This window comes from Coregonus clupeaformis, chromosome 28 (assembly GCF_020615455.1).
Source record: "Coregonus clupeaformis isolate EN_2021a chromosome 28, ASM2061545v1, whole genome shotgun sequence".
Lineage (NCBI taxonomy): Eukaryota > Metazoa > Chordata > Actinopteri > Salmoniformes > Salmonidae > Coregonus > Coregonus clupeaformis.
Window position 1 is genome coordinate 11,928,276 of NC_059219.1, and position 27,361 is coordinate 11,955,636.

General features: G+C 46.1%; 1 protein-coding gene across 2 annotated transcripts; it reads left to right on the forward strand.

Annotated features, from left to right (window-relative positions):
- Positions 1–2,750: 2,750 nt before the first annotated feature.
- Positions 2,751–26,459, forward strand: LOC121556914 (kinesin-like protein KIFC3). 2 transcript variants are annotated; one of them, XM_041870797.2, is made up of 20 exons: positions 2,751–2,975; positions 3,423–3,615; positions 4,934–5,039; positions 5,482–5,654; positions 6,287–6,548; positions 14,567–14,760; positions 18,374–18,439; positions 18,744–18,881; positions 21,535–21,732; positions 21,891–22,064; positions 22,587–22,734; positions 22,930–23,060; positions 23,326–23,437; positions 23,565–23,749; positions 23,929–24,033; positions 24,200–24,330; positions 24,544–24,664; positions 25,181–25,310; positions 25,606–25,835; positions 26,128–26,459. In XM_041870797.2, the coding sequence occupies exons 2-20, from the start codon at positions 3,517–3,519 to the stop codon at positions 26,257–26,259; spliced, it is 2,835 nt and encodes a 944-aa protein (XP_041726731.1). In that variant the 5' UTR covers positions 2,751–2,975; positions 3,423–3,516; the 3' UTR covers positions 26,260–26,459. The 2 variants fall into 2 exon arrangements, with proteins under 2 accessions (XP_041726731.1, XP_041726732.1); XM_041870798.2 differs by lacking the exon at positions 2,751–2,975 and adding an exon at positions 4,589–4,672 and having other exon boundaries at positions 3,531–3,615.
- The last annotated feature ends 902 nt before the right edge of the window (positions 26,460–27,361 follow it).

Consider the following 27,361-nt stretch of genomic DNA (forward strand, 5'->3'; position numbering starts at 1 on the left):
TCGTGTCTGTACATACATAAACAATGGGGTTAAGGTGACTCGTGTCTGTACATACATAAACAATGGGGTTGTGGTGACTCGTGTCTGTACATACATAAACAATGGGGTTGTGGTGACTCGTGTCTGTACATACATAAACAATGGGGTTGTGGTGACTCGTGTCTGTACATACATAAACAATGGGGTTGTGGTGACTTGTGTCTGTACATACATAAACAATGGGGTAGTGGTGACTCGTGTCTGTACATACATAAACAATGGGGTTGTGGTGACTCGTGTCTGTACATACATAAACAATGGGGTTGTGGTGACTCGTGTCTGTACATAAACAATGGGGTAGTGGTGACGCGTGTCTGTACATACATAAACAATGGGGTTGTGGTGACTCGTGTCTGTACATACATAAACAATGGGGTTGTGGTGACTCTTGTCTGTACATAAACAATGGGGTAGTGGTGACGCGTGTCTGTACATACATAAACAATGGGGTTGTGGTGATGCGTGTCTGTACATATATAAACAATGGGGTTGTGGTAACTCGTGTCTGTACATACACTACCAGTAAAAGGTTTGGACACACTTACTCATTCAAGGGTTTTTCTTTATTTTTGCTATTTTTTACATTGTAGAATAATAGTGAAGACATCAAATCTATGAAATAACACATCACAATCATGTAGTAACCAAAATAGAGTTAAACAAATCAAAATATATTTTATATTTGACATTCTTCAAATAGCCACCCTTTGCCTTGATGACATCTTTGCACACTCTTGGCATTCTCTCAACCAGCTTCATGAGGTAGTCACCTGGAATGCATTCAATTAACAGGTGTGCCTTCTTAAAAGTTAATTTGTGGAATTTATTTCCTTCTTAATGCGTTTGAGCCAATCAGTTTTGTTGTGACAAGGTGGGTGGGTGGAGGGGGGGGGGGGGTATACAGACGATAGCCCTATTTGGTAAAAGACCAAGTCCATATTATGGCAAGAACAGCTCAAATATGCAAAGAGAAACAACAGTCCATCATTACTTTAAGACGTGAAGGTCAACACAGAACATTTCAAGATCTTTGAAAGTTTTTTCAAGTGCAGTCGCAAAAACCATCAAGCACTATGATGAAACTGGCTCTCATGAGGACCGCCACAGGAATGGAAGACCCAGAGTTACCTCTGCTGCAGAGGATAAGTTCATTAGAGTTACCAGCCTCAGAAATTGCAGCCCAAATAGATGCTTCACAGAGTTCAATTAACAGACACATCTCAACATCAACTGTTTAGACGAGACTGTGTGAATCAGGCCTTCATGGTCGAATTACTGCAAAGAAACTACTACTAAAGGACACCAATATGAAGAAGAGACCTGCTTGGACCAAGAAACACGAGCAATGGACATTAGAGCGGTGGAGGTTTGTCCTTTGGTCTGGAGTCCAAATTTGAGATTTTTGGTTCCAACTGCCTTGGCTTTGTGAGACGCGGTGTGGGTGAACGGATGATCTCCGCATGTGTATTTCCCACCGTAAAGCATGGAGGAGGAGGTGTTATGGTGTGGGGGTGCTTTGCTTGTGACACTGTCTGTGATTTATTTAGAATTTAAGGCACACTTAACCAGCATGGCTACCACAGCATTCTGCAGCGATACACCATCCCATCTGGTTTGGGCTTAGTGGGACTATCATTTGTTTTTCAACAGGACAATAACCCAACACACCTCCAGGCTGTGTAAGAGCTATTTGACCAAGAAGGAGAGTGATGGAGTGCTGCATCAGATGACCTGGCCTCCACAATCCCCCGACCTCAACCCAATTGAGATGCTTTGGGATGAGTCGGACCGCAGAGTGAAGGAAAAGCAGCCAATAAGTGCTCAGCATATGTGGGAACTCCTTCAAGACTGTTGGAAAAGCATTCCAGGTGAAGCTGGTTGAGCGAATGCTATTTGAAGAACCTCAAATATAAAATATATTTTGATTTGTTTAACACTTTTTTGGTTACTACCTGATTCCATATGTGTTATTTCAAAGTTTTGATGTCTTCACTATTATTCTACAATGTAGAAAATAGTAAAAATAAAGAAAAACCCTGGAATGAGTAGGTGTGTCAAAACCTCTGACTGGTACTGTACATAAACAATTAGTTGTTGTGACTCGTGTCTGTACACATAACCAATGGGTTGTTGTGACTCGTGTCTGTACACATAACCAATGGGTTGTTGTGACTCGTGTCTGTACACATAACCAATGGGTTGTTGTGACTCGTGTCTGTGCACATAACCAATGGCTACTGATCCTTTCCATGCGAGTGCCCATTAGATAGTATCAGTGACTGGCTTGTCTCTCCTCTCCTCCAGCATGCCCTACAACCCCCCAACACAATCAATCTCCATCTCAGCTGCTTGCTTCACCACTGCAGAGAGCTGCACTGAGCATGCCCGCTGCATCTGCAGCCCGTGGATGGATGGAGTGGAGAGGAGGAGGAGAGAGAGAGAGAGAGGGGAGAAGAGAAGGAGAGAGAGAGAGGGGAGAAGAGAAGGAGAGAGAGAGAGAGGGGAGAAGAGAAGGAGAGAGAGAGAGAGAGAGAGAGAGAGAGGGGAGAAGAGAAGGAGAGAGAGGGGAGAAGAGAAGGAGAGAGAGAGGGGAGAGGAGGAGGAGAGAGAGAGAAGGGGAGAAGAGAAGGAGAGAGAGGGGAGAAGAGAAGGAGAGAGAGAAAGGGGAGAAGAGAAGGAGAGAGAGAGGGGAGAGGAGGAGGAGAGAGAGAGAGAGGGGAGAAGAGAAGGAGAGAGAGAGAGGGGAGAGGAGGAGGAGAGAGAGAGAGAATCACACAGGAGCTGCTGTTCAGTGCAGGGATGCTGCTGCAGCAGAGAGGAGAGGGGCTGCAAGGGGGGCTCCAGCATTAACAATAACAGACAAAACAGGGAGGACACGGAATGTTGTGGTGGAATGTCTGGAATGGACATCATTAATGAAATGAAGACAAGTATGGGTAAGAAAGGAGAAGATAAAATGCTTCAGAGGGATGAAGGAGAGGAGAGGAGGAGCGTTTTAAGATCAGAAAATGGACAAAGAGGAGGATGCAAGGATAACCTCTGGGGAAAGATCAAGCGTAACCAGCCAGATCTATTTTGACAGATCTATGCTAATCGGTCTTTCTCTGTGGTATCCTCATCCGTCAGCATTTGATATTTTAGCTGCCAGAGCCTTTGTTGTCAGTCAATGGGCTTCACTCCTTGGGAATAGATTTGGTGTCTTGAAAATGAACGGGCTATAGAACGACATTGTCATCCTCTCTCTCTCTCTGTCTCTCTCTCTCTGTCTCTCTCTGTCTCTCTCTCTGTCTCTCTCTCTCTGTCTCTCTCTCTCTGTCTCTCTCTCTCTCTCTCTCTCTCTCTCTCTCTCTCTCTCTCTCTCTCTCTCTCTCTCCTTTCTGCAGAGTGAGCCGAGGCAGTGTTGGAGTGTGACAGTGTCTCCCTGGGTATCTAGTTCTGCAGCTGTCACTGTAACAGTGACTCCCAGACGGAGGGGAGATGTATGCCTTCTACTCCCTGCTAGTTTACATTTTCTACACTGTCTTCAAGAAGGAGGAGGAAGAAGCCCTGGAAGCTGCCCAGTATGGAACCTCAGCGGTGAGTCTAGTCACAGCGTCTGCATCCCACTACTATAGTGCACTTTGAAGCTCACAATGTATAGTATGTAGATGCCTCAGTAGTGAGTCTGGTAACAGTGTGTAGCTACAGTCCTCAGTAGAGTCTAGTAACAGTGTAGCTACAGTCCTCATTAGAGTCTAGTAACAGTGTAGCTACAGTCCTCAGTAGAGTCTAGTAACAGTGTAGCTACAGTCCTCAGTAGAGTCTAGTAACAGTGTAGCTACAGTCCTCAGTAGAGTCTAGTAACAGTGTGTAGCTACAGTCCTCAGTAGAGTCTAGTAACAGTGTAGCTACAGTCCTCAGTAGAGTCTAGTAACAGTGTAGCTACAGTCCTCAGTAGTGAGTCTGGTAACAGTGTGTAGCTACAGTCCTCAGTAGAGTCTAGTAACAGTGTAGCTACAGTCCTCAGTAGAGTCTAGTAACAGTGTAGCTACAGTCCTCAGTAGAGTCTAGTAACAGTGTGTAGCTACAGTCCTCAGTCGAGTCTAGTAACAGTGTAGCTACAGTCCTCAGTAGAGTCTAGTAACAGTGTGTAGCTACAGTCCTCAGTAGAGTCTAGTAACAGTGTAGCTACAGTCCTCAATAGAGTCTAGTAACAGTGTGTAGCTACAGTCCTCAGTAGAGTCTAGTAACAGTGTAGCTACAGTCCTCAGTAGAGTCTAGTAACAGTGTAGCTACAGTCCTCAGTAGAGTCTAGTAACAGTGTAGCTACTGTCCTCAGTAGAGTCTAGTAACAGTGTAGCTACAGTCCTCAGTAGAGTCTAGTAACAGTGTAGCTACAGTCCTCAGTAGAGTCTAGTAACAGTGTAGCTACAGTCCTCAGTAGAGTCTAGTAACAGTGTGTAGCTACAGTCCTCAGTAGAGTCTAGTAACAGTGTAGCTACAGTCCTCAGTAGAGTCTAGAAACAGTGTGTAGCTACAGTCCCACTGGGTTCCTTTGTCTTGTCATCAGAGGATGACAACCAACCGGTAACCAGCACCAGGACCACCAATCCCATGACAGCAGGGAAACTGCTATAGATACTGAGCAATTTATGTAAGTCTACTGTCTGGGGGATATGTTACTGGTAGTCTCACAAATGTACAGCTGAAATGCTATTTTATGTAGGTAGAGAGAGATGTTAATGCTGGTCATACATATTATGTAGGTTGATTGTATATGGGGAACATCAGCTGGGCTAACATTGACATTGCAGGCTGGCAGTGTGTCTGTGTTGGAGGTAAATACAGTATTTAGTAACACTAACGTCTGTTTCTGCTCTCTGCCATCACCCTGTCTGTCTGTTGCTGTGATCAGGAGCCAGGACGGGTTTCCATGGAAACAAGGAGCAGGAGGAAGAAAGGCCACACCCCCAGGATGGAGAGGAAGAAAAGGGGGCGTGGCAGCAGGTTGAGTGACTCCAGTGAGTGGATGCTTTACGACAACAATGTCTATAAATAGAAGCATCTATAACACCGGTTAAATACTTAACTACAGTACTTGCTACTGACAGATATCAGTGATAATTGCTGTTATTATGGTATAGATAGATATTTCTCATAGTGATCGATAAATACTTAAATATCAGGCCTAATGATAATAGCTACTGTACAATAGGAATATCAGGAATGATAATAGCTACTGTAGAATAGGAATATCAGGAATGATAATAGCTACTGTAGAATAGGAATATCAGGAATGATAATAGCTACTGTAGAATAGGAATATCAGGAATGATAATAGCTACTGTAGAATAGGAATATCAGGAATGATAATAGCTACTGTTTTGATGTGGTATAGCTCTCATGGTGATTGATCGTATGAATTCATGCCCTTCATTAAAATGCTGATGTATTTTCTTCAAGGCAGTAGCAGTGATAGTGACGGCCTGTCCCTGAGTGACGAAGGTGATGATGGTGGTGGAGGCGTTGAAATGCCCGATATCCCAGCATGCACTCCTCTGGGTGCCTTCCTGTCCTTTAAGCAGGAGGACGAGAAGAGGAGGGAGGCCCAGGTACAGCTGGAGACGGCAGGAAAGGTAGGCTTCACCACAAACACCTTGGCGCCCTATTCCCTATAGGTCCACAGGCCACTGGTCAAAAGTAGTGTACAATATAGGGTCCCGTTTACACAATAGTACTGTTTGCTTCTAGTTCTAGCCATGACCTTCTTAGAACTGATGCATTATCTAAACTTTCTGAAGCCACATTTCCCTCCTGGTCTAGTAAATACTCCCGAGTGGCGCAGTGGTCTAAGGCACTGCATTGCAGTGCTAGCTGTGCCACTAGAGATCCTGGTTCGAATCCAGGCTCTGTCGTAGCCGGCCGCGACCGGGAGACCCATGGGGCGGTGCACAATTGGCCCAGCGTCGTCCAGGGTAGGGGAGGGAATGGCCGGCAGGGATGTAGCTCAGTTGGTAGAGCATGGCATTTGTAATGCCAGGGTTGTGGGTTTGATTCCAGTATAAAAAAAGTAAAATGTATGCACTCACTAACTGTAAGTCGCTCTGGATAAGAGCGTCTGCTAAATGACTAAAATGTAAATGTAAATGTAGTTGTGGGAGTCTCCCTTGTTTTAGTACACACAGACAGTAGTTCACGCAGTAAATAGTCCAGTTGCTTCTAGCCTTGGCCTGAAATACATCTAAACCCACATTTCCTCCTGGTCCAGTTGATGTCTGAGTCTCCCTTGGTGGCGGTGATGTCCCACTTGCTGAGTTTTCTGGAGCAGTACTCCCACCTCCAGCAGCTGCAGCAGCAGGCTGATCAGTACCGGGTCCAGCTGAAGAGGCACCGGGCCCAGCACCGCCACCAGATGAAGGCCCTGAGGACATCGTACCGCCAGAGGCTGAGAGATAAGAACAGCGTCATCGACAGCCTGGAGGAGGCCATCACCACCCAGCAATACACGCCGAGCACCCCGGGGAGCGACGGTGAGAGGGGGGGCAGTGTTAGGTGGGGAGAGAAGATGAAAGGAGTCATTTTAAGAAGATTCATGGTAAAAGGTCATAAATGGGATGATATGGGATGGAGGGAAGGGGTGTGGCAGGGAGCATGGATTCTAGTTTATACTAGGGAGGTGTTAACATGGTGTGAAATGGCCTAAGTGGGGGGGTTAAATTTAAGTGGGTTTGAGTCCAGGATCAGAGGGAGAGAAGGAAAGACAGAGTGAGAGAGGTGGAGGGGGGTGGAGGTGTTAGGTGGGGAGAGAAGATGGAAAGAGTCATTTTAAGGGAGGGAGGGAGGGAGGGAGGGAGGGAAAGAGGGAGGGAGGGAGGGAGGAGGGAGGGAGGGAGGGAGGGAAGGAGTGTGGCAGGGAGCGTGGATTCTAGTTTATACTAGGGAGGTGTTAACATGGTGTGAAATGGGGGGAGGTGTGGGGAAGGGGGGTTAAATTTAAGTGGGTTTGAGTCCAGGATCAGAGGGAGAGAAGGAAAGACAGAGTGAGAGAGGTGGAGGGGGGGTGGAGGTGTTAGGTGGGGAGAGAAGATGGAAAGAGTCATTTTAAGGGAGGGAGGGAGGGAGGGAGGGAGGGAGGGAGCGTGGATTCTAGTTTATACTACAGAGTAAAGAAGACAGGCTACACTTGACTGAGATATTAACTATTTATTTAGTGCTTGTATGAAAAAACCCAGTGGATGGTTATAATGTCTTGCACCACTTGGTGAGAGTGGCTATGGAAACTCAGGTATTTGCTGTTACTGTAGAGAGACTAGGGACAAGACAGTGTTAGACTCATAGAGAGCAGAGGTGGGTAATATCCCCATAGGGCCCTGGTCAAAAGTAGTCCACTATAATAGGGTGCCATTTGGGACAAAGTATAGGGCAGAGAGTTTAGGAGAAAGACAATCTATTCCACCATTTTCAGATATACCCCTCTACAAAGTAACTATAGTTTCTATGTTAAATAATTTCACTGTTTGTCTGTCTGAATACACAGTAGAGAGATATTTTCATGTGTAGCAGGCTTCTCAGAAGAGGGCTGTTGGTGTAAATCAAGTTGGAATTAGGGACGAGGAATGACATCAGACTGTGGCTATGTCCCAAATGGCACCCTATTCCCTATATAGTGGCCTTTGGCTGGTCAAAAGTAGTGCACTACGTAGAGAATAGGTTACCATTTGGGATGCAAACTAACTGATCTAAAAGCAATGGATGGTTTTGAGGGATCTGCTCTCCTTTAGATTTGACCAATGTTCTGTTCTGGACATGGAACAGAAGGACAGCCCTCCCTCACCCTATCAGTGTGTGTGTGTGTGTGTGTGTGTGTGTGTGTGTGTGTGTGTGTGTGTGAGAGAGAGCAGCATATACGCACATACTTGTGTGTGTTGCTGTATGTGTATAATATCATGAATGTACTGTAACGTGTGTGTTGGGCTCTTATGTGTGACAGTAATCTCGGCACCCAAAACCAAATCAGCTACTCATTTGAATGTTTAGGATGTCACGAAAGACTGGTGTGACAGTGACAGTGAGCTCTGCTAAGTAAGTGATCCCTCCTCTCTCCTAATGCAGTATACTCCTCTCTGACTAGCACCATATAACCCTGGAGAAACATGCCACTAGATGACCCAAAGGAGGATCTCTCTGCTCTGCAGCAGAATGTGGGGCTTTCCTAAGTGGGAGACCTCAGGCATTACTGCTTCTCATTACGCGTTAGACAGCGTTAGATAAAGAGATGGATGGATGGATGGATGGATGGATGGATGGAGGTACTATGGTTCTATGGTACTTGGCCAGTGAATCAGTTGTTATATCATGAATAAACTATCCCTGTGAGTGCTGCTTTCTCTCCCCTCCACTGTGAGTAGAGCACTTACTTACCAGCCTCCGGCACATGCTAGATGCTAGACCTCCACGTGTACCGTGTCAGATATTAATAACCCTGGGACAGGGATGGGAGGGGGGCACTTCCCACAGTTCCCAGTGTTATGATCCTGGTGGAGGAAAGGAAAGCAGACTGGGATGCAGACTGTGTGTTATGGTGGTGGAGGAAAGATAAAGCTTTTTGGTTGTTTCTGTGATCTGTTTTGAGCAGAAAAGCAGTGGTGTAAATACTTTAAAGTATTTTTATTTAAGTACTTACTTAAGTAGTTTTTGGGGTATCTGTACTTTACTATTTACTTTTACTCCACTACATTCCTAAAGAAAATAATGTACTTTTTACTCCATACATTTTCCCTGACACCTAAAAGTACTCGCTACATTTTAAATGCTCAGGCATTTGTCACGATCGTCGACTGAAGACACGGACCAAGGCGCAGCGTGATAAGCGTACATTTTATTTCGTACACAACACGAACAAAACAACAAACCAAACGATACGTGAAGTCCTAGGTTAATACAAAACAAATCTTACGGAACAAGATCCCACAAATACTAGTGCAACACAGGCTGCCTAAGTATGGTCCCCAATCAGAGACAACGAGCTACAGCTGCCTCTGATTGGGAACCACCCTGGCCAACATAGATCTAAACGATCTAGAACGAAAACATAGAAAAACTAAACAAAGCAAATCCACACCCTGGCTCAACATTTAAGAGTCCCCAGAACCAGGGCGTGACTGTACCCCCCCCCCAAAGGCGCCGACTGCGACCGCGCCACACAAACACAAGAGGGTAGGGGCCGGGTGGGCATTCCGCCTCGGAGGCGGATCCGGCTCTGGGCGTGACCACCACTCTCTCTCCACCCCCCCGTTGCGCCCCTGATCTGGTCTGGCCCTGCTGGCCGGAGCTGGACTGGACACCGGTGGAGCGGATTGCTCTGGCTCCGGAGTGGAGCAGCTGACCGGTGCCGGACCAGGCACCGGTGGAACAGGCACGGGCCATGCCGGACTGGACACACGCACCACTGGCTTGGTGCGGGGAGCAGGAATGGGCCGGACCGGGCTGACGACGCGCACCACTGGCTTGGTGCGGGCAGCAGGAACGGGCCGGACTGGGCTGACGACTCGCACCACTGGCTTGGTGCGGGGAGCAGGAACGGGCCGGACCGGGCTGACGACGCGCACCACTGGCTTGGTGCGGGGAGCAGGAACGGGCCGGACCGGGCTGACGACGCGCACCACTGGCTTGGTGCGAGGGAGCAGGAACGGGCCGGACCGGACTGACGACGCGCACCACTGGCTTGGTGCGGGGAGCAGGAACAGGCTGGACCGGGCTGACGACGCGCACCACTGGCTTGAGTGCGGGGAGCAGAACGGGCCGGACCGGGCTGGCGACGCGCACCACTATCTTGGTGCGGGAGCAGGAACAGGCCGGACCGGCTGACGAGCGCACCACTGGCTTGGTGCGGGGAACAGGAACGGGCGGACCGGGCTGGCGGACGCGCACCACTGGCTTGCGCGGGAGCAGGAACGGCCGGAGTGCGCGCACCACTGGCTTGGTGCGGGGGAGCAGGAACGGGCCGGACGGGCTGACGGCAGCGCACCACTGGCTTGGTGCGGGGAGCAGGAACAGGCTGGACCGGGCTGACGACGCGCACCACTGGCTTGGTGCGGGGAGCAGGAACGGGCCGGACCGGGCTGGCGACGCGCACCACTGGCTTGGTGCGGGAGCAGGAACAGGCTGGGACCGGGCTGACGACGCGCACCACTGGCTTGGTGCGGGAGCAGGAACAGGCCGGACCGGGCTGGCGGCCGCACCACTGGCTTGGTGCGAGGGACAGGAACGGGCCGGACCGGGCTGGCGACGCGCACCACAGGCTTGGTGCGAGGGACAGAACAGGCCGGACCGGGCTGACGACGCGCACCACTGGCTTGGTGCGAGGGGCAGGAACAGCCTGGACAGGGCTGGCGACGCGCACCACTGGCTTGGTGCGAGGGGCAGGAACAGGCCGGACCGGGCTGGCGACGCGCACCACTAGCTTGGTGCGGGGAGCAGGAACAGGCCGGGCTGGACTGGGAACACGCACCATTGGCTTGGTGCGGGGAGCTGGAACGGGCCGGGCCGGACTGTGGAGGCGGACTGGAGATCTGGAGCGGAGAGCTGACACAACCCGTCCTGGCTGAATGCCTATTTCCGCACAATATGTGTGAGGCATCAGCACAGGACGTACAGGGCTGTGCACTCGTACTGGCGCTACAGCACGTGGCACTGGCGCAGGATATCCGGGACCGAGGAGGGGTACTGGAGGCCACGAGCGTTGAGCCGGCACACCCCGTCCTGGCTGCATGCCCACCTTTGCCCATGGCCCTTTGCCCGCGAAGATCTCCTCCCAAGACCACCATTTGCCCACCTGGGACATCGCCATCTTCTCCTCCTGGGCACGCTGCTTGGTCCTCTTAAGGTGGGATCTTCTGTCACGATCGTCGACTGAAGACACGGACCAAGGCGCAGCGTGATAAGCGTACATTTTATTTCGTACACAACATGAACAAAACAACAAACCAAACGATACGTGAAGTCCTAGGTTAATACAAAACAAACCTTACGGAACAAGATCCCACAAATACTAGTGCAACACAGGCTGCCTAAGTATGGTCCCCAATCAGAGACAACGAGCTACAGCTGCCTCTGATTGGGAACCACCCTGGCCAACATAGATCTAAACGATCTAGAACGAAAACATAGAAAAACTAAACAAAGCAAATCCACACCCTGGCTCAACATTTAAGAGTCCCCAGAACCAGGGCGTGACACCTGGCAGACTCACTAAACCCAAATGCTTCATTTGTAAATGATATCTGAGTGTTGGAGTGTGCAACTGGCTATCCGTACAATAAAAAAACAAGAAAAGTGTGTCGTCTGGTTTGCTTAATATAAGGAATTTGAAACGATTTATACGTTTACTTTTACTTTTGATACTTAAGTATATTTAAAACCAAACACTTTTAGACTTTTACTCAAGCAGTATTTTACTGGGTGACTTTCACTTTTACTTGAGTCATTTTCTATGAAGGTATCTTTACTTTTACTCAAGTATGATAATTGGGTACTTTTTCCACCAATGCAGAAAAGCGCTCTGCCTCTCTGAGGTGAAGTCAACATCAGCTACTGTAGTGTGTTGTGCTGTTCTCCTGCTTTGGTGTTGGTTTTTGAAGACGGTGTTCTACCACTTCTAACCTGATGTGTTTTGACGATGATCTACAAAGTGTGTGAGTTGGGGATTCTCCTAAATCACCAGTCATTCATATCCAAACACTCTCTATAATGTTGTAAGTGAGCATGTTGTGCAAAGCTGAAACACCTTCCACATTTCTCATACCATTAGTGGTATGCACCCTGTTCATCATCTAGCTAGTGTACAATCACCACCTCACCCCATCTCCTAAAACAGTGACACAGCACAGCAGAGCTGACAGAGGCCTGCCTGGTTGATTAGTGTAGAGCTCGGGAAAGAGAAACAGAAACAGTCCTGGCAGAGACAGAACACCATAAATCATGCAGCAGGAGGAAACTGATTAAAAAGCTACTGGGCACGATGTTCTGAGAGGCTTGCGTCCCAAATGGCACCCTATTCCCTCTATAGTGCACTACTTTTGACCAGAGCCCGATGGGCTCTATGTAGGTAATAGGGTACTAATTGGGATGGAAACAGGATGTGGGTGACTACACTAGTCTCTGGGGACTGACATTATGGCTCGAGATCATGTGACTACTGTGAGACTACCGTGCGGCTACCATATGACTACTGTGAGACTGTAGCTCAATTGGTAGAGCATGGCGCTTGTAACGCCAGGGTAGTGGGTTCGATCCCCGGGACCACCCATACATAAAAATGTATGCACACATGACTGTAAGTCTACTACTGTGTGACTGATATGTGACTCCTGTGTGACTGATATGTGACTCCTGTGTGACTACTATTTGACTGCTATGTGACCACTATGTGACTGCTATGTGATTACTATGTGGCTGACTATGTGACCACTGTGTGACCACTATGCGACTGCTATGTCACTGCTATGGACTACTGTGTGACTGCATGGTGTGACTACTGTATGAGTACTACTAGACTACTATGACTACTGTGTAAACTACTGTGTGACTACCATGTATGTGTACATCGTGTGTGTGATTACTATACACAATGAGTTTCATTAATATTGCAACACTTACACATACCCTGGTAGAGAGTATGTATCCAATCTTTCCTGGATATATTTAGAAAGAGGTCAGGTAATAGTAATGTTGATATATTGAATTTCTACTTGATGATGATAGTGGTGATAGTGGTGATGATGATAGTGGTGAGTGATGAGATAGTGGTGATAGTGGTGATGATGATAGTGGTGATAGTGGTGGTGATGATAGTGGTGATAGTGGTGATGATGATAGCAGTGATAGTGGTGGTGATGATAGTGGTGATAGTGGTAGTGGTGATAGTGGTGATAGTGGTGATCTTGATGATGATAGTGGTGATGATGATAGCAGTGATAGTGGTGATGATGATAGTGATGATAGTGGTGATGATGATAGTGGTGATAGTGGCGATGATGATAGTGGTGATAGTGGTAGTGGTGATGGTGATAGTGGTGATAGTGGTAGTGGTGATAGTGGTGATGTGGTGATGATGATAGTGGTGATGATGATAGTGGTGATAGTGGTGATGATGATAGTGGTGATAGTGGTAGTGGTGATAGTGGTGATAGTGGTAGTGGTGATGATGATAGTGGTGATAGTGGTGATGATGATAGCAGTGATAGTGGTGGTGATGATAGTGGTGATAGTGGTAGTGGTGATAGTGGTGATAGTGGTGATCTTGATGATGATAGTGGTGATGATGATAGCAGTGATAGTGGTGATGATGACAGTGGTGATGATGATAGTGGTGATGATGATAGTGGTGATAGTGGTAGTGGTGATGGTGATAGTGGTGATAGTGGTGATCTTGATGATGATAGTGGTGATGATGATAGCAGTGATAGTGGTGATAGTGGTGATAGTGGTAGTGGTGATAGTAATAGTGGTAGTGGTGATGGTGATAGTGGTGATAGTGGTGATGATGATAGTGGTGATAGTGGTAGTGGTGATGGTGATAGTGGTGATAGTGGTAGTGGTGATGGTGATAGTGGTGATGATGATAGTGGTGATAGTGGTGATGATGAAGGTGGTGATAGTGGTGATAGTGGTGATAGTGGTGATGATGATAGCAGTGATAGTGGTGATAGTGGTAGTGGTGATGGTGATAGTGGTGATGATGATAGTGGTGATAGTGGTGATGATGATAGTGGTGATAGTGGTGATGATAGTGGTGATGATGATAGCAGTGATAGTGGTGATAGTGGTGATGGTGGTGTAGTGGTGATGATGATAGTGGTGATAGTGGTGATGATGATAGTGGTGATGATGATAGTGGTGACGTTGATGTTGATGATGATGATTGTGTTGATGATGATAGTGGTGATAGTAGTGATGATGATGCTAGTGGTGATAGTGATGATGATGATGATGATGGTGATGTTGATGAGGATGATGGTGGTGATGATGATGCTGGTGATAAAGATGATGAAGATGATCATGATGATAATACATTTACATTTTATATTTTAGTCATTTAGCAGACGCTCTTATCCAGAGTGACTTACAGTTAGTGAGTGCATACATTTTTCATACTGGCCCCCCGTGGGAATCGAACCCACAACCCTGACGTTGCAAGCGCCATTCTCTACCAACTGAGCTACAGGAGGCCAGCCTGTAATAATACTGCTGCTGATGATAATGAGTATAATGATGAAGATGATGAAGATGATGAAGATGATAATAATACTGCTGCTGATGATAATGAGTATAATGATGAAGATGATGAAGATGATGAAGATGATCATAATACTGCTGCTGATGATAATGAGTATAATGATGAAGATGATCATGATGATAATAATACTGCTGCTGATGATAATGAGTATAATGATGAAGATGATCATGATGATAATAATACTGCTGCTGATGATAATGAGTATAATGATGAAGATGTCTATCCTAATCCTAGAGTATTGTCTGCCTTTAGGTGAGTGTGGTGCTGATGTCCCTGGGGCCGGGGCTGGGGCCGGGGCTGGGGCAGGGCTCCACAGGCTGGTAGAGTCTCTGTATGGACTACAGGGAGAGAAGAGCCAGCTGAGGGGAGAACTACGGCTGCTGCACTCCCAACTGGAGCAGAGAGAACAGGACCGACACTCACGAGTACAGGTCTTCCAACAGCAGGTACAGTACATCACACATGTATACGCACACACGAATGTAAGCACACACACACACACACATATATGCATGCAAGCGCGGACTCACACACACACATGCACGTACACATGCACACACATCACACAGAGAGAGAAAGAGAGAGCGCGAGAGAGAGACAGAGGGAGAGAGAACGAGACAGAGAGAAAAAGAGAGAGAGAGAAAGCTACATGGATGCATACTTACAGACAAACACCCAGCACCCCATACAAAAAACTAATATATGGCAATATACAGTACCAGTCAAAGGTTTGGACACACCTACTCATTCAAGGGTTTTTCTTTATTTTTTACTATTTTCTACATTTGTAGAATAATAGTGAAGACATCAAAACTATGAAATAACACATCATGTAGTAACCAAAAAACAAAATCAAACAAATCCAAATATATTTTGCCACCCTTTGCCTTGATGACAGCTTTGCACACTCTTGGCATTCTCTCAACCAGCTTCATGATGTAGTCACCTGGAATGTATTTGAATTGACAGGTGTGCCTTGTTAAAAGTTAATTTGTGGAATTTATTTCCTTCTAAATGCCTTTGAGCCAATCAGTTGTGTTGTGACAAGGTAGGGGAGTATACAGAAGATATCCCTATTTGGTAAAAGACCAAGTCCATATTATGGCAAGAACAGCTCAAATAAGCAAAGAGAAACGAGAGTCCATCATTACTTTTAAAGTTTCTTCAAGTGTGTCGCAAAAACCATCAAGCGCTATGATGAAACTGGCTCTCATGAGGACTGCCACAGGAAAGGAAGACCCAAAGTTACCTCTGCTGCAGAGGATAAGTTCATTAGAGTTAACTGCACCTCAGAAATTGTAGCCGAAATAAATGCTTCACAGAGTTCAAGTAACAGACACATCTCAACATCAACTGTTCAAAGGGGACTGTGTGAATCAGGCCTTCATGGTCGAATAGCTGAAAAGAAACCACTACTAAAGGACACCAATAAGAAGAAGAGACTTGCTTGGGCCAAGAAACACGAGCAATGGACATTAGACTAGTGGAAATCTGTCCTTTGGTCTGATGAGTCCAAATTTGAAATTTTCGGTTCCAACCGCCGTGTCTTTGTGAGACGCAGAGTAGGTGAACGGATGATCTCTGCATGTGTGGTTCCCACCGGGAAGCATGGAGGAGGAGGTGTGATGGTGCTTTGCTGGTGACACTGTCTGTGATTATTTAGAATTCACGGCACACTTAACCAGCATGGCTACCACAGCATTCTGCAGCGATACGCCATCCCATCTGGTTTGGGCTTAGTGGGACTATCATTTGTTTTTCAACAGGACAATGACCCAACACACCTCCAGGCTGTGTAATGGCTATTTGACCAAGAAGGAGAGTGATGGAGTGCTGCATCAGATAACCTGGCCTCCACAATCACCCAACCTCAACCCAATTGAGATGTTTTGGGATGAGTTGGACCGCAGAGTGAAGGAAAAGCAGCCAACAAGTGCTCAGCATATGTGGGAACTCCTTCAAGACTGTTGGAAAAAGCATTCCAGGTGAAGCTGGTTGAGAGAATGCCAAGAGTGTGCACAGGTTACATCAAGGCAAAGGGTGACTACATTGAAGAATCTAAAATCTAAAATATATTTGATTTGTTTAACACTTTTTTGGTTACTACCTGATTCCATATGAGTTATTTCATAGTTTTGATGTCTTCACTATTATTTAACAATTTAGAAAATAGTACAAATAAAGAAAAACCCTTGAATGAGTAGGTGTATCCAAACTTTTGACTGGTACCGTATGTGCTCATGTGTGACACATTTAGTATTCAAATGTTTATTACATATATGTCCCTTTATATGTAATAATATAATAATAATAATATGCCATTTAGCAGACGCTTTTTATCCAAAGCGACTTACAGTCATGCGTGCATAATTTTTTTTTTTGTGTATGGGTGGTCCCGGGGATCGAACCCACTACCTTGGCGTTACAAGCGCCGTGCTCTACCAGCTGAGCTACAGAGGACTACATCTTAACAATACATCTTAACAATATGTGTTAATGTATATATGTTACGGGAGCATTATTTCAGTGATACTTGTAGTCATGGTAATAAAACAAATGGCAGAAAACACCAAAAAAAAACGTAATTTTAATTCCTGTTCTTTTTTCTTCTTCTCAATTCAGCCATTTGACTGTTTTAAGACGGTCCCTTTGTTGCACCTTGGGAAGCGCTTCATGACAGTCCCTTTGTTGCACCCTGGGAAGCGCTTCATGACAGTGTCTTTGTTGCACCTTGGGAAGCGCTTCATGACAGTGTCTTTGTTGCACCTTGGGAAGCACTTCATGACAGTGTCTTTGTTGCACCTTGGGAAGTGCTTCATGACAGTGTCTTTGCTGCACCTTGGGAAGCGCTTCATGACAGTGTCTTTGTTGCACCTTGGGAAGCGCTTCATGACAGTGTCTTTGTTGGACCTTGGAAAGCGCTTCATGACAATGTCTTTGTTGCACCTTTGGAAGCGCTTTTGACAGTGTATTTGTTGCACCTTGGGAAGCTCTTCATGACAGTGTATTTGTTGCACCTTGGGAAGCGCTTCATGACAGTGTCTTTGTTGCACCTTTGGAAGCGCTTTTGACAGTGTATTTGTTGCACCTTGGGAAGCGCTTCATGACAGTGTCTTTGTTGCACCTTGGGAAGCGCTTCATGACAGTGTCTTTGTTGCACCTTGGGAGGCGCTTAATGACAGTGTCTTTGTTGCACCTTGGGAAGCGCTTCATGACAGTGTCTTTGTTGCACCTTGGGAAGCGCTTCATGACAGTGTCTTTGTTGCACCTTGGGAAGCGCTTCATGACAGTGTCTGTGGAGGGAGAGCAATGACTAGAAGATAACGAACACATTGAACAGTTAGGGGTTGAGTTTGGCTCATAAATACAATCAGATTCAGTTTAATAAGAAATCCTTGACCATTAATGCCCTATTTGCAATGATTGATTTGTAAATTAATTTAAGGGATAGTTAACTTTTTTACACCTTATAATCATTCAGATGGTTTCTTACCCTGAAAGTAGTCTATGGGCCAAGATAAACTGTATTCCATGGTTCAGAGTGGTTTAAATAGCCACTATTAACTTGAGGGGATTCGACCATAAACACTGAACTTTGTCTAATTGCCCCCATCACCCCCATAGTTTTTTTGCTAGCCATCTGACTATAAGGTGTAAACAAGTTAACTATCCCTTTAACATCTTTAATTAATTGAATTGAAATCGGCCCCAACCCTGTTGTGGGGTATTCATGTTTAAAGGGACTGGGAGATTTAGAGAATTAGGTCATTTTTCTACTCCTTCAGTCAGATGAACTCATGAATACCATTTTTATGTTTCTGCGTGCAGTTTGGAGATTATTGAAGTTAGCGTGCCATGAGTAACTTATAAGTAATATTCTTTTTAAAATATCATGACAATACCTGCACACTGTCAAATGCACACATTTGCAATCGATGAACAGAAACCTACTCTCCTGTTATTGTGGTCACTTTTTCAGTCCTTTTTCTCCCCGTCTTTTTCCCTTTAAGCTTCTTGTACAAGACTACAGACTACAGACTTTCCCTGTTTCCTCCCCAGATTGACGAGCTGAAGAGCTGCATCGAGGAGCGGGAGGAGGAGCTGTCCAGATTAAGAACTGACTCTGTAAGCATTCAAGAGAATCTGCTCCATTTGTTATCAGTAAAGCTGCCACAAGGCATTTTAACACTGCTGATGTAGTCTGAGACGAAATGGTGTAGTGTGAAAATCCTTATGGTGTGTCAGCATTGTGGTATCTTTCAATGGCTTGGTTTTAAACCTATAGGGAAATCATACTGGTAAGGCAACAAGCAGGCAATATTGTGGAACCAGTATTGACAGGTAGAACATATCCATCATGCTTTAAAGTATGATGTAACTTTTTCATCATGCTTTAGTGCTTACTGTAATCCATTGTGTTCCTCTTCAGGGAGCCACAGACTCGGAGAAGCGGGTTGTGTGTCTGTCAGCAGAGAACGAGAGTCTGAAACAGAGTCTGACTGTCACCCAGGGCCTCCTGCAGCAGCTCTCTGTCATCCCCTCCCAGTCCAGCTCTGTACTCATCAAGGTGAGAGTCAGGCAGAGTCCCAAACCACACCCTATTCCCTATACAGTATATATATATACAGTGAGGGAAAAAAGTATTTGATCCCCTGCTGATTTTGTACATTTGCCCACTGACAAAGACATGATCAGTCTATAATTTTAATGGTAGGTTTATTTGAACAGTGAGAGACAGAATAACAACAACAAAATCCAGAAAAATGCATGTAAAAAATGTTATAAAATGATTTGCATTTTAATGAGGGAAATAAGTATTTGATCCCTCTGCAAAACATGACTTAGTACTTGGTGGCAAAACCCTTGTTGGAAATCACAGAGGTCAGACGTTTCTTGTAGTTGGCCACCAGGTTTGCACACATCTCAGGAGGGATTTTGTCCCACTCGTCTTTGCAGATCTTCTCCAAGTCATTAAGGTTTCGAGGCTGACGTTTGGCAACTCAAACCTTCAGCTCCCTCCACAGATTTTCTATGGGATTAAGGTCTGGAGACTGGCTAGGCCACTCCAGGACCTTAATGTGCTTCTTCTTGAGCCACTCCTTTGTTGCCTTGGCCGTGTGTTTTGGGTCATTGTCATGCTGGAATACCCATCCACGATCCATTTTCAATGCCCTGGCTGAGGGATGGAGGTTCTCACCCAAGATTTGACGGTACATGGCCCCGTCCATCGTCCCTTTGATGCGGTGAAGTTGTCCTGTCCCCTTAGCAGAAAAACACCCCCAAAGCATAATGTTTCCACCTCCATGTTTGACGGTGGGGATGGTGTTCTTGGGGTCATAGGCAGCATTCCTCCTCCTCCAAACACGGCGAGTTGAGTTGATGGCAAAGAGCTCGATTTTGGTCTCATCTGACCACAACACTTTCACCCAGTTCTCCTCTGAATTATTCAGATGTTCATTGGCAAACTTCAGACGGCCCTGTATATGTGCTTTCTTGAGCAGGGGGACCTTGCGGGTGCTGCAGGATTTCAGTCCTTCACGGCGTAGTGTGTTACCAATTGTTTTCTTGGTGACTATGGTCCCAGCAGCCTTGAGATCATTGACAAGATCCTCCCGTGTAGTTCTGGGCTGATTCCTCACCGTTCTCATGATCATTGCAACTCCACGAGGTGAGAGCTTGCATGGAGCCCCAGGCCAAGGGAGATTGACAGTTATTTTGTGTTTCTTCCATTTGCGAATTATCGCACCAACAGTTGTCACCTTCTCACCAAGCTGCTTGGCGATGGTCTTGTAGCCCATTCCAGCCTTGTGTAGGTCTACAATCTTGTCCCTGACATCCTTGGAGAGCTCTTTGGTCTTGGCCATGGTGGAGAGTTTGGAATCTGATTGATTGATTGCTTCTGTGGACAGGTGTCTTTTATACAGGTAACAAGCTGAGATTAGGAGCACTCCGTTTAAGAGTGTGCTCCTAATCGCAGCTCGTTACCTGTATAAAAGACACCTGGGAGCCAGAAATCGTTCTTATTGAGAGGGGGTCAAATACTTATTTCCCTCATTAAAATGCAAATCATTTTATAACATTTTTTACATGCATTTTTCTGGATTTTTTTGTTGTTATTCTGCCTCTCACTGTTCAAATAAACCTACCATTAAAATTATAGACTGATCATGTCTTTGTCAGTGGGCAAACGTACAAAATCAGCAGCGGATAAAATTCTTTTTTCCCTCACTGTATATACTTTTCACCAGGACCCATAGGGCTATGGTCAACGGTAGTGCACTAAATAGGGGAAAGGGTGCTATTTGGGACGCAGCCCCAGCAGCACTGCTGTCTGTCTGTGAGCTCATCACTAACAGACGAGGAGCTGTCCCACTATATCGGCCAAAACCACAAATGATTCTGTGTTTTGATTTGCTAATGGTGTCTTTAGAAATCGCTCTGTCATTTCCTGGTTGCTAACATTCTAATAGTTCGCCTAATTTCAGTTTATGTGCCAAAACAAGCAGGTATAGTGTAGAGAATCATTGTACCATCTAAACCGCTGTGAAGTATCTTTTCCATTACCAAAAAATATTGCATTTTCAGCTGTTTGAAGCTGGTGTACAAAACCAAAAGTGAAAAATGCTCCCTGTAGGAGAATGTTCTCTCTAATGGTGCTCTGTGTCTCCCCCTGTAGGAGAATGTTCTCTCTAACGGTGCTCTGTGTCTCCCCCTGTAGGAGAATGTTCTCTCTAATGGTGCTCTGTGTCTCCCCTGTAGGAGAATGTTCTCTCTAATGGTGCTCTGTGTCTCCCCCCTGTAGGAGAATGTTCTCTCTAACGGTGCTCTGTGTCTCCCCCTGTAGGAGAATGTTCTCTCTAATGGTGCTCTGTGTCTCCCCCTGTAGGAGAATGTTCTCTCTAACGGTGCTCTGTGTCTCCCCCTGTAGGAGAATGTTCTCTCTAATGGTGCTCTGTGTCTCCCCCTGTAGGAGAATGTTCTCTCTAATGGTGCTCTGTGTCTCCCCCTGTAGGAGAATGTTCTCTCTAATGGTGCTCTGTGTCTCCCCCTGTAGGAGAATGTTCTCTCTAATGGTGCTCTGTGTCTCCCCCTGTAGGAGAATGTTCTATCTAATGGTGCTGTGTCTCCCCCTGTAGGAGAATGTTCTCTCTAATGGTGCTCTGTGTCTCCCCCTGTAGGAGAATGTTCTCTCTAATGGTGCTCTGTGTCTCCCCCTGTAGGAGAATGAGAACCTGCGCAGCCGGGTGCAGCAGCTGGAGAGTTCCCTGCAGCAGCGGGCTGATCAGCTGTCTTGCCTGGAGAGACAAAGCGAACAAAGCGAGTGGAGGAGAGGAGAGGAGCAGAGGAGAAGAGAGGAGAGAGTGAGGGCGCTGCAACTAGAGCTGGATAAAGAGAGGGCCAAAGAGCCACAGGTCAAGGTAGGGATAGTCTGTAAGAGACACCTTACTGTCTATACAATACGTTTTCATTCAAATGAAGCTGATAACAGGTTTCTGATTGTTTGGAATCAGAAACCGGTCTTGTTGAATAAATTGATTAATATTAAATGAAGTTTCATGGGTATTTTCCCTGCCAGATTGTTACTCAAACTGTGGAGGTGGAGTCACCGGCGACGCTGAGGCAATTGGCTGAGGCCACAGAGAGGAACGAGCAGCTGTCAGAGAAACTGACCAATCAGAACGAGAAGTGCAGACAACTTGAGGAGCACATCAGGAAGTCAGATGAATTCAGCTGTAACCTGCAACACAAGGTGAGAACCAATTAAAAGTCACCTGCAACACAAGGTGAGAACCAATTAAAAGTCACCTGCAACACAAGGTGAGAACCAATGAAAAGTCACCTGCAACACAAGGTGAGAACCAATGAAAGGTCACCTGCGACACCAGGTGAGAACGAATGAAAAGTCACTGTATTGGTTTGAATGTCCTCAGAAAAAGGTGAATATGTTGTGTGAAATATTCATGAAGAAATATTACATTTCTGAGAAAACTGTATTCTACTTCAAAGTTCACGATGATGAGATTTAACAGTGAAATTATTAACAAATGAAGAAACTAAAAAGTGTATTATACTAACTTCCATTCCTACCAAGCTATTGTCTGCATTCCATACGGCACCCTATTCCATATATCACGTACTACTTTAGCCCCAATGGGCCCTGGTCTATAGTAGTACACTATATAGGGAATAGGGTGCCATTTGGGACGCATCCAATTGATGAACCTCATCATCATTATCGTATGCTGAATGTGAATGTGACTGCCTCTCCCAGATTGCAGCGTACGAGCGCGAGATCAGCGTGCTGCAGGAGGAGCTGCTGAAGGAGATAGGTCACCTGGAGGAGAAGAAGGAGGAGGCTGTGAAGGCAGCAGCGACCTGCTCAGTAGAACACTTCCAGAGCCTGCAGGACCAGTTCTTTAGTGAGTCCCATCTAATACAACCTTCAGAAGCTTCTACAGGTTGTGCTACACATGTATGCTGTGATGGGGCTTGTCGAATCTGGGTGCTGATGATTCGTAGAATATAGGAGAATAATATTGTGTTTCGTGGTCATCACATCACCACTGAGCAAGCTGTGACAGTCTCTCTCTGTGTGTGTGTGTGTCCTATGGCAGACCTGCAGAAGCGCCTGACAGCGCTCCCTCCGACCCTGCGCACCATGAAGACAGACTACGCCAGCCTGAGGAGCCAGGTCCGCAACTTCTCAGACTTCTATGGAGCAGCCATCACCGACGCCAAGAAACAGGTCCCACAAAACACCGCTGCTGGAATAACAAGCATTGTTTCAAGTCAAATCAAATCAAACTTTATTTAAAGTGCATTTAAAACCACAAAACAGTACATTTAATAAAACGAAGGAGATATAAAAAACAGAAGGCAATAAAAGAGATGAATAAAAGAACATGGAAGAAAAAATGATGTTTAAAGTAACAGTAAAGACAGAACACTGATTAAAGGCCAAGCTCAAAAGGTGTGGTATGTATTTACCGTTCTATGGTCTGTCTGTGTAGATATCAGCCGCTATGAGTGAGATGTCGGAGGCCAACAAGGACCTCCTGGAGAAGTACAGGAAGGAGGTGGCACTGCGGAGGAAGTACCACGAGCAGCTGGTCGAGCTCAAAGGTACGGTGAAACAAAGTCCGGATGAAGGAAAGAAGACTGGAGGAGGAAGCCTATTTATTCTATTGGGGGAAAAAAAACATTATATATGAGGTTGTATCATTATTAAATAAACTGTCATTGTTGCTAGGCAACATCCGTGTGCTGTGCCGTGTGAAGCCGGTTCTGAAGGAGGACCAGCATGAGGAGGGCCAATCGGTGGTGGTAACCACGGACCCCAACAACGAATCAGCTCTCTCCGTGCTGAAAGGGCAGGGCCGCAGCCACAACTTTGAACTGGACCGTGTCTTCCACCCTCAGGCCACTCAGGAAGAGGTACTGAGAAACTCAGCCTCCATTACGAGACACAGTGCGGTCACTTCTCTATCTATTTAAATGAGTGGACGCCATTATGGCTCAGGGGTGGTTTTCCAGTTTCTGTGGTGTGACTCAAAAACAGCAGTGACTGTGAACGATAAACACTTGCTAACCTTTGGCTTTTTATTGTGTCTAAGGTCTTCCAGGAGATCGAGCCCCTTGTGACATCCTGTATAGATGGATATCACGTCTGCATCTTTGCCTATGGGCAGACTGGCTCTGGGAAGACCTACACCATGGAGGTATGTTGTAGCACTGCGTAATGTAATGTATGGTTTACACATGTGTTCTTAAGTCCTAAGCCTTCATCTAAAGTGTTACCACAGATTGTAATGAGAAAGAAGGCTGAATATTTGATTTTAAAAAATTACTCATTGTATCAAAATCTCCATAATTTGTTGTCGTCAGGGCAGCACAGAGAACCCAGGCATCAACCAGCGTGCTCTGAAACACCTGTTCAGTGAGATAGAGGACAGGAAGGACATGTGGACGTACACCGTGAGTGTCAGCTCTGTGGAGATCTACAACGAAGTGCTCAGGTACCTTCCCTCTCAATGGCTGGCAGAAAAATACCCAGCATTTAGAAGTGGTGATATGTTTCATTATTCATTATTCTAATCTTCTGTTTTTTATTATTATAGTAATAAACAAGGCCTAGGAGTTAAATATATGAAAAGTGCTTTAAGTTAGGATTAGTGATAAACTGACAATAGAGCTACTTTCTAACTCACCTGTTCCTGTTCTGTCCCCAGAGACCTGCTGAGTAAGGATGGAGAGAAGTTGGATATTAAGATCAACCCAGACGGGACAGGACAGCTGCACGTCCCTGGACTCAGGGTCATCGAGGTCAAGAGCTTCCAACACATCAAGAAAGTGAGGAGACTCACGTTTATTTTTCTTAGGGTGAAAGTCCTGGTAACTTTCCCAAAATTCCAGGGATTTCCTGCTTATTCCCTGCTGATTGGTGGAATCTTCCAACCATGATTTCTGGAAAACCTCAGAATGCGGGGAAAGTTACCAGAATTTTGCAACCATACACTTTTTTCAGTGAGACTGATTTCTCCAACTATATTAATATATATTTTCCTTGACTTTTCGCCTTGACCTTAATAATAATTTAATATACTGTATATGCCATTTAATAGATGCTTTTATCCAAAGCAATTTACAGTCATCCGGCATACATTTGTTGTATAGGTGGCCCAGGGAATAGAACCCAAAATCCTGGCGCTGCAAGCGCTATGCTCTACCAACTGAGCCATATATCTCCATTAGAACCCTAATGGTTAATTTACTGTAACGTATACAATCATATGAAAGTATGCCACGTGCAAGTTTCCTATAATTCCACACCACATTTCCATGAACTCTGTCACTGTTCCTGTGCAGCTTCTGGCGCAGGCGCGTCGTAACAGAATCACCTTCGGGACCCAGATGAACCAGCACAGCTCTCGTTCCCATGCCCTTCTCATGATCACTGTGCTGGGGACTGACCTGGCCAGCGGGGCCAAGACCACAGGTACGTAACACACACCTTTGAGACTGGACACAGTCCCAACTAACTGTTATAAGCAGCAGGTGGCAGCCCTATCACCTCTGACCAGAACAGCAGCTGATATTTTCTGTTAATTTCCCGGCGATTCTACGTGCGGAATCGCAACTGCTCATCGACACCCGCTACTTTTCAAGGTGTGTTTTGTCCGGGATGCGCAACTCATTTGGCAAGTGGGTCGGTTTCAGATATTGACACGATTCAAGGGACCAGAAAATGTTCCGTTAACGACGCACGGGCGATTTTTTTGTGCCATCTGCAGGCAAGTTGAACCTGGTAGACTTGGCTGGCTCTGAGAGGGTCTGGAAGTCAGGAGCTGAGGGAGAGAGGCTGAAGGAGGCCCAGAACATCAACCGCTCCCTGCTGGCTCTGGGGGACGTCATCCAGGCTCTGAGGGGGAAGGAGAAACACATCCCCTTCAGAAACAGTCGCCTCACATACCTGCTGCAGGACTCACTGGGCAAGGGCAACAAGACGGCCATGGTAGTGCAGGTATGGACAAACACAACAGTACATCTGATACACACAGATTATAATGTCTGTATATCCATCTATATGTACACTCATAGGGCTGGCTTCCCGGACATTAAGCCTGGTCCTGGACTATAAAGCATTCTGAATGGAGAAGTCCATACTGTGTTTAGCCTACACATGACAAGACAACTAGGCTATGGTGGTGCAGCCAGGTATACACAGCATAGAGGACAGTACATCAAACACACTGATTACACTGTCATTGTTTGTCTGGAAGTGTATTCTATCTGATCCTCTGGTCCCCCTCCAGGTGTCTGCTCTGGAGAGCAACGTGGGAGAGACCATGTGTTCTCTGAAGTTTGCTGAGCGGGTTTGTAAGGTGGAGCTGGGGCCTGCAGCCAGGAAGATACAGAGAGGAGGGGGAAGCCATCAGTGGGAATAGAACTCCACTCCCTGAAATCATCCAACTTCCTGTTCCCATGGACAATGAGGACTACAGGGACTCAACAGACACACAGCCAACTAAATACATCAACAAGCAATAACAACAACAAGCAACTGCTCTGCCCAGTCAGCCAGTCAGTCAATCTATCAGTATGTCTATCAGTCAGCCAGTCAGTCAATCTATCAGTCTGTCTATCAGTCAGCCAGTCAGTCAGTCAGTCAGCCAGTCTATCAGTCTGTCTACCAGTCAGTCAATCTATCAGTCAGCCAGTCAGTCAGTCAGCCAGTCTATCAGTATAAAAGCTACCAGGTGTGTATTCAGTGAGATGAAATAGAGAATATTGCAGATATTCTACCGATCATAATGTCTGTTCATGTCATGCACAGGAGGTTGGTGGCACCTTAATTGGGGAGGACAGGCTCATGGTAATGGCTGGAGCGGAATAGGTGGAATGGTATCAAATACATTAAACACATGCTTTCCAGGTGTTGGACGCCATTCCATTTGCTACGTTCCGGCCATTATTGTGAGCCGTTCTCCCCTCAGCAGCCTCCACTGATGTCATGTCAATTGAACGTTCTGTAACGTTACACCCTCCTGAACAGACCCCAGCTGTCTAAAACTATCCTGATAAAGAGGGGCTATAATTTGAGGTTTCCGTGACAACGTCATCAGGATAACAGATAAGAGTCAGGGATAAGAAGGCTCTACTCTCTCCTGTCTGCTGCTGTTTAGATAAGGCTCTACTCTGTCCTGTCTGCTGCTGTTTAGATAAGGCTCTACAGTCTCCTGTCTGCTGCTGTTTTAGAAATGGCCCTTGTCTATCAGCTCATCGGCATGATGCACCAACCAGTATGACATCATCATCAACAACACACTAACCCGAGTGCCAAGACAACCTTTGAAACTTCCTACCAGAACCACAACTAAACAACAAATGCTGTTTCCTTTGACAGAATCGCCAGAAGTTCTTCATCAGGGGTTGTATGCTCCAAGCATCTCAGAATAGGAGTGCTGGTCTGGGATCAGGTATTCCCTGTACTGTAATCTTATTCATTATGACCTGAGAGGCAAAACTGATCCTAGATCAACACTTCTA